Source organism: Schistocerca nitens, chromosome 6 (genome assembly GCF_023898315.1).
Source record: "Schistocerca nitens isolate TAMUIC-IGC-003100 chromosome 6, iqSchNite1.1, whole genome shotgun sequence".
NCBI classification, from domain to species: Eukaryota; Metazoa; Arthropoda; class Insecta; order Orthoptera; family Acrididae; genus Schistocerca; species Schistocerca nitens.
In genome coordinates this window covers 446,842,020-446,855,597 of record NC_064619.1, presented here as the reverse complement: position 1 = coordinate 446,855,597, position 13,578 = coordinate 446,842,020, and the positions used below count along the sequence as shown (strand labels likewise).

At 39.7% G+C, this 13,578-nt stretch overlaps 1 protein-coding gene across 1 annotated transcript in view; it reads left to right on the top strand.

The window, feature by feature from the left end:
• The window catches only part of LOC126262842 (DNA repair protein complementing XP-A cells homolog), a 44,457-nt gene that overhangs the window by 19,028 nt on the left and 11,851 nt on the right, over positions 1–13,578 (top strand). The window contains exon 5 of the mRNA XM_049959705.1: positions 11,444–11,561. Coding sequence (XP_049815662.1) covers positions 11,444–11,561 — 118 coding nt within the window. The remainder of the gene's footprint in view (positions 1–11,443; positions 11,562–13,578) is intronic.

Here is a 13,578-nt window from a genome sequence, read left to right as displayed (position 1 = left end):
TTTACTTCTCACTCTTACCTTCCATCATCTCTGAACTGAAGCTGGGACAGTGCTTACCACTTATCTCTACCTAGTGTAGAGATAAGTAATGCTTATCAATGTACTATCTGTTTTCTTCTAATCTATCTTTCTTTTTCTTCATCCTCATACAGGTGGGTCCCTCTCGACTTGAGATATGAGTGACCTGCCACTGCTTTTAAAATATTCCCAAATCCATCCTTCTTTTCTCCCTGAGGAAGGAACTAACAGTTCCAAAAGCTGGGTATTGTTTTTCTACTTTTAAGTGTGTGTATTGACAGCCCATTTCATCATTCATTCATTCCTTCAGTCATTCATTGTGTTTTTGTAAATTATATCCAGAACAACAATACTCAGAGACATGGAATGGATTGATGCACAAACCCTGAAGAAGCAGAAAGATGGGGAGATTAAAAGAAATAAATTTTGAAAAGTCCTCATTGTATTCTGTTTATTATTGCATAAAGCAAACTTTCACTTTGTAAAATTTCACTTTAAATTGTATTAACAATTAAGTGTGGCTCATTGGAGTACAAATGCTTATCCTATCTCTCACGTTTTTATTGCATGGAACCCGGGTTCGATTCCCGGCGGGGTCAGGGATTTTCTCTGCCTCGTGATGGCTGGGTGTTGTGTGCTGTCCTAGGTTAGTTAGGTTTAAGTAGTTCTAAGTTCTAAGAGACTTATGACCACAGCAGTTGAGTCCCATAGTGCTCAGAGCCATTTTTTTTATTGCATGGAAAATGTCAAGTTGCTCTGTAATTCAAATATTAAGCAGTATGTCCTGCAGTAGCTTAGTGATAAGGTGACACATAGCCTAGGGAAGTCTGGAGCAAACCACCTCCAATAATGTGATACCTAGCAGAGCAGATCAGCTGTATAGTTGCTGATACACTGTCTATCCACTATCATAAGGATAGTATTGCTTCTTGGTCTGTGGGCACATGAGAAGCAATGCTCAGCTTAAAAAGGCTCAGGACACACCACACATACACACATGTATTGTCTTCTTTGAGTCAGAAAAAGCAATTGACAGGGTAGTCTGGTGACAGCTTTTTATGATGCTGAAAGAGAGAGTGGCATAAAGTATAAGGACAGAACAGTAGTGTAGAGACTGTAGAGAAAAGAGGTAGCTGTGATAAGATGTGGAGAAATAAAGAAGAACCTACAATAAGCAGAGTACTACAGGAGTGCTCACTCTCTCCTGTCTTGCTCAATGGATACATTCAGGGGACGTCAGAAGAAGTCGGGGATAAAGTTGGAGCTATATAAAGAATTAAAGACCGTGGTAAGGAAATAGAAATGTTGAGACTTACTGATAGTATCACAGTGTTAAGTGAAGACACAGAACAATTCAAAGTGATGCTGGTCCAGATGGAAACCACCCTCAGCTCTCCCTACAACACAAAAATTAATAAAGCTAAAACAAAAATTGTAGTGGCGAGTTAAAAAACACTGTTGCTCAATGCTCATTGAACAATGAGGGACTGGAGATTATCAAATCCTTCACCTATCTAGGGAGTAAAATTACATCAATTTTTTTTTTTCTAAGCAAAAGAAGAAGTCTTTTTACATCCTGCTGCATAACCAGACATCTGGAGAAAGGCCTCATAAAGATGTTTGTTTCAAGTGTACTGCTGTACAAAAGTGAAACATGGATGCTCAGAGAAAAACACAAAATAATAACCTTTGAGATATGGTGCTATTGCAGAATGTCTGGGTAGACACGGTTTGAATGAAGAGGGGCTCCACAGAATGGAGGAAGAAAGTCATGTCTTTGGAAGCATATCCAACACAGAGGAGACACACGGGTCAGCAATCTGCTGAGACATGATGGTGTCATTAGAAGATCATTGAAGGAACACAGAGGTGAAGAACACGAGGCAGGCCCAGTTTAAAATATATCAGCCTTATCATGGAGGTTACCAGCTGCACTACCTGTACTGCTCTCGAGAGGAAGGCAAAAGAAACTGCCACCAACCAGCCTGATGGTTGAAGGCCTGAGAAGAAACTCCATTGTGGAAATTGTTAATGGAAGATAAGTCTCTTTTAGTCTGTGAAATGAATGGTAACTGGAAGCAGGAGGAGACTTGAACCATATGCTGGTCTTGGTTCTTACAGCATATTGTTCGTTTTTCTCTGAGGGCATCTAAGGAACAATGAAAAATCAATCAAAACTATTCAGCTATGAATAGTTAGAGATGGTGACAAAGCTCATACGTGGATGTTCATAACTCAGTGCTGATGGTATCCTCATTAAATATTGTCTGTTCTCCATTTATCAAGTTTCTTATTGACAATAGTAAACAGGTTCAAATGGATGTAGGTTACAATATTTAGGCAGAGATAAAAAGGCTTACACAGGATGAACTAGTGTGAACACTGTATCAACCAGTCTTTGGACTGATGATGACGACGACGACAATAATAATAATAATAATAATAATAATAGAACGAGCAGAAACTAGCAAAATACACAAAGCAATCACTCATATAAATACATCGGCTACACCACTACAATTTCATAACCACCTCTACAACCCTTTAGATCACATAACATCAACAGATACGAAGAAAGTAAATTGGAAAAAGAAAACACTACATGGCAAGCACCCATATCATCTAACACAGCCACACATCGATCAAGGCGCATCCAACACATGGCTAAGAAAAGGCAATATATACAGTGAGACGGAAGGATTCATGATTGCAATACAGGATCAAACAATAAACACCAGATATTACAGCAAGCATGTTATTAAAGATCCCAATACCACAACAGATAAATGCAGACTTTGCAAACAACAAATAGAAACAGTAGATCACATCACAAGCGGATGTACAATACTAGCAAATACAGAATACCCCAGAGGACATGACAATGTAGCAAAAATAATACATCAACAGCTTGCCTTACAACATAAACTTTTAAAACAACAAGTTCCTACATACAAGTATGAACCACAAAATGTACTGGAGAATGATGAATACAAATTATACTGCAACAGAACCATTATAACAGATAAAACAACACCACATAACAAACCTGACATCATACTCACCAATAAAAAGAAGAAATTAACACAACTAATCGAAATATCCATACCCAATACAACAAATATACAAAAGAAAACAGGAGAAAAAATTGAAAAATACATCCAACTGGCTGACGAAGTCAAAGACATGTGGCATCAGGATAAAGTTGACATTATACCAATTATACTATCAACTACAGGAGTCATACCACACAATATCCACCAGTACATCAATGCAATACAGCTACATCCAAACTTATGTATACAACTACAGAAATCCGTAATTATTGATACATGTTCAATTACCCTAAAGTTCCTAAATGCAATGTAACATATACCGTACAGTTAAAAGGAAGTCACGCTTGATCAAGGTCCGCATCACTTTCCATTTTTGACCAGACATAACGTCTGAGAAAAGAAAGAAATAATAATAATAATAATAATAATAATGAAGCCTTCATGGAGTTACTAATGCAGTGGAGTGAACTGGTTCTTAGTCAGTATCCCTGCAAGGATGTTATTCCTATATTTGATAAATTTTTACACTCTGTCACCAATGCCACAACAACCCAGAGTCTTAAAGCAGTAATGCTCTCAAAACATAAAATCACTGCACTATAACCACCTCACCTCAAGGCCTATTCAGTTGTGTGGTCACGTGATTTTCTTGACAGGCCACTGTACAATTTAGCTTTCTCTTTTTGTCCAGCTTTCTCTTTTTGTCCATCCAGAAAGATATACTCCGCTTGACATGCAACAAATGTCAAATACATATGAAGTGTAATAGATGCTTGATATGAAACTGAATAGCATTTCAGCACAATTGCAGAAAATAGGTAGGGGTAATGCCACCTCATTCTGTGTACAATGAATGATTATGCAATAGATTTCTCTTTTAGGAATTATGTGTGAATGTTGTTCGTTTTGTCTAAAAATTAGAAACATCAATCACCACTTGTTGGAATTCAACAGTGGCAGAACTGTGGTCTATCGACACCACAGTTTATCATTCTGTGATACTGCTGCTTGCGTAGTTAGAGGTACAGTGACTGTTGTGCAGATCTGGAACTGACAGGATTAAGAGGGACATACTTGATGCCACGCAGGATCTCTGTGATCCCATGCAATTAGGACCTGGGAGAACAGGCATATTGGCAATGCAGGATAATACCACAATAACACCTTGCAGGATCATACCACAATAACACCTACCATGAGTCAGAAAATCAGAAAATGTGCTCATTTGTAAAACCCATGTATCCACACGGATTGATGAGATCTGTAACACTTGAGACTGTCAGTACAGTGAGAATTGTTGTGGCTTCTCTTTAAGTGAGAGCAGAGAAAGACAGGCCCATGTTTTGTACCCATCCACAACAGTACACACATGAGTGGCACCATGAGTTCCAGTCCTGTGTACAGCATCATAATAGATGTCTTATGTGTGGAGACTTCCAAGAGAATGAATGTTCCCAGATCACATTCCTCACTACCACTGCAACCACCACTGCTGTCAACATGCAAATCAAGCGCCTGGTGTGGTAGTATGGGCTGCCATTTGGTAGACAAGATAGTCACCTCTGTTTAGCATAGCTGGTAATTTGGGCAGCAGCTGTCTCTGTAAGGTATCCATGACATCTTTCGACAAGATTATGCAAGACCAGAAGTTGCTTGTGCTATCCTGACCCATCTCAATACAGAGGGTATCAACAATGTAGGAAAAGATGTATTGCTATGTACCATAAAGAAGACATGTCAAACAGAGGGTGTTAGACTGTTGTTCTGCCCAGCATGTTCTCTGTATCTCTCATCCATTGGAAACAACTATCATGAGTTGCTGAGAGATTGACATGTCACCTCTTGCCAGCTCCTGTGATTGATGAACTATGGCATAGAGCTAAAACAGCATGGTATGGTCTCATCATTGCTGTACCTCAGTATCATGGTGCAAACACAAGAGCAAGGGGCCAGAAGTGCCATAGAGGATGCCATGGACCCTTCAGGATCTGCAAGTTGCGTTGTGGAGGGGGGAGGGATGCACACTGCATGTCTACAGAACTTCTGAGGAGTTTCATGGAGAGTGTCACAAAGTAGACAGTTATCGCATATCTGTTTGTGAGCACAGTCCTTCATGGTTCTTTGGCAAGAATATGGCAATGGAAATATTTGTTGTACTGTATTTGTTAGAATGTAGATTCATTGCTTTAGTTAGCTTTTAAAATTAGACCGAGGTTGAATGGCTTGCCAGTACATATTTTCAGGAAGCAGAAATTTCATGTACTGCTCATAGACACATTTAAAAATAGAAAAAAAAAACTATACGTAGCTTTCAGAACTGTTAGATTCTTTCTTGTGGAGGAAAGGAGGATACATATTTGGGAGGATGGGATTTTTTTTTCCTATTCGTAGAATTTAATCTGTTACGTTTTTGCCTGACATTTTTGTCCTCCATTTCCTCATATGAATGTTTTAGAAACATATTCTTTGAAGGTAATATGAGGTGTGTGTGTGTGTGTGTGTGTGTGTGTGTGTTTTTTGCTTGCTTGCTTGCTTATTTTGGTAGGCATGGAAGAATTACTGTTGCTGCTGTAACTACGAATTTTGATGAGTGTGTGCTGCTTCATGCTTCGCATGTAAAGTTTGTGCTTGATTCAGCCACTAGAGGCCACCCGGCCTGCTAATACGATGCCTCCCGTTGGAACAAATGAATATATAAGCTGGAGCGCAAGGCTCCACTTGCCAGTTGTGTATTGATAATTGTGTTATACCTTGTCTTCCATGTGGGTGTACTGTTCGAGCAATAAATGGCAGTGTTCTTGGGTTAGAGCACTTTTTGGCGATGGGTAAGGTACTCGGCTCTACGTGTTCCACTTCAGTCATTAGTCCTTTGAGTCTAATTCCCATGGGGGCAGTGCTTAAATCTCTTCTCGAGCAACAGCAGGTTGGCAGTTGTTATTTCCAGTTTAACGACTACATTGGCACAACCTGCAGCCCTGCCAACAACATACCCACTGCGGTTCCCTACGTACAGCTTTGCAGCAAAAGATGGGGACACTTACGAAAAATGCCTGCAGCAACATTTCCAGGCATTTGGAGTAAAAGACGTAACCTTGTGCAAGGGCCTTTTTTTGTCATGGATTTTAGCTCATGGGTATTAGTTGTGTCAGCTCACCCCCTTACAAGAACCTTCAAGTCTTTCTTTTGATCAGATGTGTGAGTTAATTTCTACCTATCACTGTAAACTTACTCACATTATTGCTGTTTGTGAGGAATTTTGCCCCTGCCAAAAGTGGCCAAAGCAGTCGTGCAGGGCATGGGCAGTAGAACTACAGGGACTTAACCATCGTTGTAATTTTGTGACAAATGTTCATGAGAAATCCTATGCCAATCAGATGGTCATGATGCTGTCATACATTTTGCTCCCAATAGGGAAATTCGTGAGTGAGCTCTACAGTGTGAAAATCCTATGCTTGTGGAAATACTGAATGTAACTCAGTCATTTGAAGTTACACGGGCTGCAGGTACTAAGAGAGAAGCCTGGTCCGAAGTTTCAGAAATCAGTTCCTTTCATCCCTCCCAACTTTAAACCAGTTCTCAAGGGAATGTAGACACTATTGCAGCAGTCCAGCAGACATATCAGCATCATGGCATTCATGACAACAACAGTCCGCATCAAAGTGGTTACACCCTTCTACACTCTGCCTTCGTACCCATAGTGCTTCATTCAACATGAACAGATCACATGGCCCAAGCACTGGGCTACGTGTAATATGTACCCTTAGACGAGACACACTGCTTCTGTATGTAACTCCTTTCCATATCTGAGTGAGAATGAGACGAACATGGATTTGAACAGTGTGTCGGCAGTGGGATATGAACAGTGTGTCAGCAGTGACAGTGTCTCAAAATGAATTCTACATTGATGTGCGTGTGTTTAACAAATCATTGAAAATGCAAGTGGACATGGCGGCAGCAGCAGCACCATTGGTGAATTGTCAGATTTACGTGAATTTTAGTTTCTCCCCTTAAGAGTTCAGTGTTGTGGAGGCTGGTGAGTTATAACAAAACAAAATATTCCCATTGTTGGACATTTTTTTGCACCTGTGACTTACAAGGCTGTGATTCGTTCATTAACATTCCTAGTAGTGGACAATGCTTACACTAAAAGTCAGTTTGGTTTGTGCACTTGTAAACCTTTGGATTTCCCATTGATGATGAAGTGCATTTGGTTTCTGATCAAGTTCCATAGCAACAATTAGCTGCTGTCTCTCTATTTTCTACAGGACTGGGTTGTGCACCAGAATTTCAGGCTCATATTGTGATGGAAACAGTCTGCCTGCCTCTGTTATTTCTGGGCCTGCAGAATTAGGTAGTCTTCAGTCCCTTGATGTTACTCAACCTATTCCAGTGAATGCTCAGCACCACTGGTAATAGTCAAAAAACCTACCAGTAAACTGGGCCTCTTTGGTGACTTCAAAAAATCTAATAATGTACAGTCAGTCATTGATACCTATTTTTTGCTGCGCCCTGATGAGCTGTTAGCAAAATTATTTGGGGGCCCATTATTTTCAGAGATGGTCCTGGCAGAGGCATATTTACAGCTGCCGCTCGATGAGTAATCTAAACACCTTCTAGTTACCAATACACCATTTGGGCTTTATCAACACCAGTGTTTGCCTTTTGATGTGGCAAGTGCACCAGCTATTTTTCAATGCTTTTTAGAGTAACTTTTGCATCAGTTCCAGGCTGTGTCAACTATTTTGATGACACAGTAGTGTCTGGTGCCCCTACAGAGAACATTTGCCGAACCTTCTTGCTCTGTTTTATGTTTCACAGTCTGTGGGACACAGTATTCCACCCATCCATCATTTATTTGGTTTTTGAAACATCACATGTTGACATTAAACGATACGCCGTGTCCATCAAGGAATTACAGGCATTTTTAGGCAAAATTATGTACTACTACAAATTCATACTGGAAGCTGCTGCTGTGGCACAACCACTCCATGAATTATTTCGTAAAAAATTTCCATTCCACTCATCACGTTGGCTTGTGACCAGGTGTTAAAGTTGTTGAAATCTAAACTCCAGTCGGCTATTTGGTTAATTTTCATCTGGGCCATCACCTTGTGTTAGCAATGAATGCACCTCAATTTGGTCTTCGCACCATCCTTGCTCATAGTCAAGAGATGGTTCTGAATGCCCTAAGTCCTTAAATTCAGTGCCACAGTATTGTTCTCAGATAGAGAACGAGGCTTTTGTGATCGTGTATGCTCTAAAAGTATTTCACATTTTTCTATACAGGTCTGAGTTTCACTTTATCACAGATCACAAACAATTGGTGTCTCTTTTTAACCCTTTGGCATCCTTGCTGGACAAAGCTGCAAATCACTTACTGCAGTGGTCTCTTTCCCTGTCTTGATACAATTAAGAAATACATTTCTGACTGTGAAATGCAACTCGCAAATGTTGACTGCCTTATCGTATTTGCCAATGGGTTGGGATCCTGTGTTTGATAAAAAGTAATTACTTTGTTTTCATGTAGACGTGGAAGCTCGAAATGTTGTTGATGATTTTCCTATTACTAGCACTAAAATTTCAGCCACAGATATTGTTTTAAATAAAGTTGTATTTTTAGTGCAACACAACTAGCTGGACCAACCTCTGGTCTCTCTGCTTCTGATCCTTTGAGAACTCATTTTGCATTAAAAAATCATCTTTCTGCTTGGACAGAGTGCTACTATCAGCTACAGAGAAACCACGCCTAGGGTTGTAGTCCCTTCCTCCCTTTTGCGTGAGGTTACACATTTGTTACATGTGGACCACTAAGGTCTGTCATGCACAAAAGCATTAGCATGCTGATATGTTGTTTAGCCAGCCGTTGATGTGGAAATGGTGTGAGTTGTTGCAGCTCGACGACATTGTGCTACCCTTCAGGTTGCTCCCCGTGTTTCTTTGTCACCCTGGCCAGATCTACAGCAGCCTTGGTAACAAATTCATGTAGATTTTGCAGGGTCTTTTTCAGTTTCCACTGACTTGTTGTAATTTATGCTTTTCTAAGTTCCCATATGTTATGAGTTGTCTGCCTACTTCTGCGGTGGCACCAATTTCCACTTTGTCAGAAATTTTTGCAATGGAAAGTCTTCCATGTATGTAGGATACTGGCAATGGCCCCCAGTTCGTATGTCAGGAATTTGAAGATTTTTGTAAAAAAGCTGGTGTTCACCATATCACAGCTCTTTCTTTCCACAGTCAATCAAATGGGGAAGTCAAATGACTAGTGCAAAAATATAAGACTCAGATGAAAAACTATGTTTTGGATGTGTCACCGGAAGTAGCTCTCAACAGGTTCCTCAGTTCTTACAGGTTCACCCCTGCTGGTGATACGAGCCCAGCAGATTGTTGCACGGTCGTCAGCCATGGACTCTACTACATCTGCTTGGGCTGATGCTTGGCCGTCTGCTGGCATTGGCGCCTCAGTGTTTCCATATTTGCATAGCTGTTTGGGTTCACAGCTTTGACCGCTGGCCAAGGTGGGTACTGGCAGTAACTCATAGTACCTGTGGTCAATGCCTATGCATCGTCCACACAGCTGAGGGGAGGGCGTCACAACAAGTCAACCAGAAACCTCGTGTGGGTGGCTGCACACCATGTGCGTCTCCACTGCCCCCTCGTTGTACTTCTGCCTGGCCAGCTTCTGATGCCCTTGATGAGAGATTAAATTGGAAGAAACACATTGATGATCTGCTGAAACGTTTGAGTTCAGCTACTTATGCAATAAGGGTCATTGCAAATTTTGGTGATAAACATCTTAGTAAATTAGCTTACTACGCCTATTTTCACTCATTGCTTTCATATGGCATCATATTTTGGGGTAATTCATCACTGAGGAATAAAGTATTTATTGCACAAAAGCGTGTAATCAGAATAATAGCTGGAGTCCACCCAAGATCATCCTGCAGACATTTATTTAAGGATCTGGGGATATTCACAGTAGCTTCTCAGTATATATACACTCTTATGAAATTTGTTATTAACAACCAAACCCAATTCAAAAGTAATAGCAGTGTGCATAACTACAATACTAGGAGAAAGGATGATCTTCACTATTCAAGATTAAATCTAACTTTGGCACAGAAAGGGGTGAATTATACTGGCACTAAAGTCTTTGGTCACTTACCAAATAGTATCAAAAGTCTGACAGATAACCAACAAGTATTTAAGAAGAAATTAAAAGAATTTCTGAATGACAACTCCTTCTACTCCATAGAGGAATTTTTAGATATAAATTAAGAAAAAAAATATTAAAAAAAATAAAAATGAATAAAAATAAAAAATAAAGAAAACCAAAAAACGCAATAAAATAAAGTTGTTATATTAACTTAAGTATGTTGTTAAATTAACCTAATTATGTCATGTATTGGAAAATTTGACTCGTTCCACATCATTACGAAATATCGTATTCATGATCCATGGAACTAGTATTAATCTAATCTAATCTAATCTGCCTTCTCAGCTGCTGCTGCCAACATTGTCATAATTGTCTTCTCTGCCATGGGTGTCCCCTTCAGCTGTTGGGGCCATTGTGGGACCCTGGCAATGCCAATGCCTCCGCTGCTGCCACCTCCATCACAGCCAACACTGCCTGTCCCGCTGCCTTCACTACAACCTCCTTCCTTGGGGTTGGACGTGGACATGGAAATAAACACTGTGCCAGTGTGTCGTCCTACTATATTGCCTCTCACAGGGTGTTGGGTGTCGCACCTGTCCATGCTAGCACCACTTTCGACCCTACGCACTGATGGCAGTGTCACATGACTCAACAACCCATGTTGACCACATACGAAATGGATGTGAGCACAATGCTCACTTCTTCACCTAGGAAGGATTGCTGTAACTACCAATTTTGTGTGTGCGTTACATCGTAATTTGCGCATAAAGTTTGTGCTTGATTCGGCCACTAGAGGCCACCTGGCTTCCTAATACATCACCACTTGTGTGTGCAGCCTACGGGCTGCATCTCCTGTTAACGAATATATAGGTTGGAGTGCAAGGTTCTGCCCAGATAAAACCTTTGATGATACCTGGACAAGCCAGGTGGCACATTTTTCCCTAAACTGCTTAAGGGTGTGCTGAAATGATCACTTTGACAAGGACTCTGTTGATTTCCTTCACCGACCTAGTCTTGTTATCGGTCACTAATGAATTTATCTTCGACAGGCTATTAATGCTTAATCTTTTTTCTTTTTGTAATGGTATGAAAGTCACATGCCAAGTTTTACAGTTGTGTGTAATCTGCGATTATGATTTTTCAGATTTAATGAATAATTTTGAGTCATTTTGTATTTCATCCTCTGACAGTTTTAATTTCATGCAAAGTATTGTTAAAGGTTGAAAAAAGAGCCTTGGAGGTATGGGGTTCTGAGGAGAAACTCGAGGAAGAATTAGAAAAAAGGGATGAAAAAAGAAGCAAAGCAAAGATTAAAAAGTACAATAAACAAGTCAAAGGTAAGCATAGTGAAATAGTTCATTGTTTGTTAGTAGGTGTTCACTATTATCAAAATCATCACTTGCAATACTGCCATTGGCAGTTTGCATATAATAATTGGGTTCTAGTTTACCTTTATAAAAATAAATTTAAAAAGAATTACAATCTGCAAATGAATTACTATTTGTACACTTTTATATAAGAGAAAATAGTGAAATACATAGCTTATTATATTGAAGTGAGTCATATTACAGCGTGTACACATTAGAGTTCAACGTTGAGTCGTTTACTTGAAAAATCACAGATTCCTTCTAATTCTGCATCTTTTGTGTGTAAAAGGAGGGGCAATAGTGAAGAGGATGGCAGTTTGATAGAAATTTGATTTATGCTAGAGAAAAGGAAAGCAGCTTTTCAAAACTGTGATAGAGGAAACCAGTAACTAGTGAAGACTAAAATAATGATCGATTGAAGAAAAATTGGGAGAAATAATTTTGAGTACAGGTGGAATTTGAGGTAAAAATGGTGTACATATTACAATGAAAGTTTTGTTTAATGTCCATTGGTATAGTGATCCACTAATATTTCCTAAATCTAAACACAATGAAATGAATTCTATGCATCTTTGTTGCTTATCTTCCTTTTTATAAGTTAGCAGGACACTGGAAAAATCAAGAATGTGTACTGACATCCTCCAAACCTAATAGCAGAATACAAATGTAGTGTTCTCGTTGATTTAAAAAGCATCCAACTGATTTTGTGTGTGCTGATTTGTTACTGCGGGTGAGGCAGGTCCATCACTTCACACCTGAAACACAGTTATGAATGTGGTGTTGAACATCTCTTTGAATGCTCTGTGACAATAGTAGGATCCAACTCCCTTCAGTGATTTAAAATGATAGTGTTATAGCCATCAATGATGTGAAGTTGCTAACAACAAAATGTACTGACCAAATAGTTGTTGTTGTTGTTGTTGTTGTGGTCTTCAGTCCTGAGACTGGTTTGATACAGCTCTCCATGCTACTCTATCCTGTGCAAGCTTCTTCATCTCCCAGTACCTACTGCAATCTACATCCTTCTGAATCTGCTTAGTGTATTCATCTCTTGGTCTCCCTCTACGATTTTTACCTTCCACGCTGCCCTCCAATGCTAAATTTGTGCTCCCTTGATGCCTCAGAACATGTCCTACCAACCGATCCCGTCTTCTGGTCAAGTTGTGCCACAAACTTCTCTTCTCCCCAATCCTATTCAATACTTCCTCATTAGTTATGTGATCTACCCATCTAATCTTCAGCATTCTTCTGTAGCACCACATTTCGAATGCTTCTATTCTCTTCTTGTCCAAACTATTTATCGTCCATGTTTCACTTCCATACATGGCTACACTCCATACAAATACTTTCAGAAGTGACTTCCTGACACTTAAATCTATACTCGATGTTAACAAATTTCTCTTCTTCAGCAACGCTTTCCTTGCCATTGCCAGTCTACATTTTATATCCTCTCTACTTCGACCATCATCAGTTATTTTACTCCCTAAATAGCAAAACTCCTTTACTACTTTAAGTGTCTCATTTCCTAATCTAATTCCCTCAGCATCATCCGATTTAATTTGACTACATTCCATTATCCTCGTTTTGCTTTTGTTGATGTCCATCTTATATCCTCCTTTCAAGACACTGTCCATTCCGTTCAATTGCTCTTCCAAGTCCTTTGCTGTCTCTGACAGAATTACAATGTCATCGGCGAACCTCAAAGTTTTTACTTCTTCTCCATGAATTTTAATACCTACTCCGAATTTTTCTTTTGCTTCCTTTACTGCTTGCTCAATATACAGATTGAATAACATCGGGGAGAGGCTACAACCCTGTCTCACTCCTTTCCCAACCACTGCTTCCCTTTCATGCCTCTCGACTCTTATAACTGCCATCTGGTTTCTGTACAAATTGTAAATAGCCTTTCGCTCCCTGTATTTTATCCCTGCCACCTTCAGAATTTGAAAGAGAGTATTCCAGTTAACATTGTCAAAAGCTTTCTCTA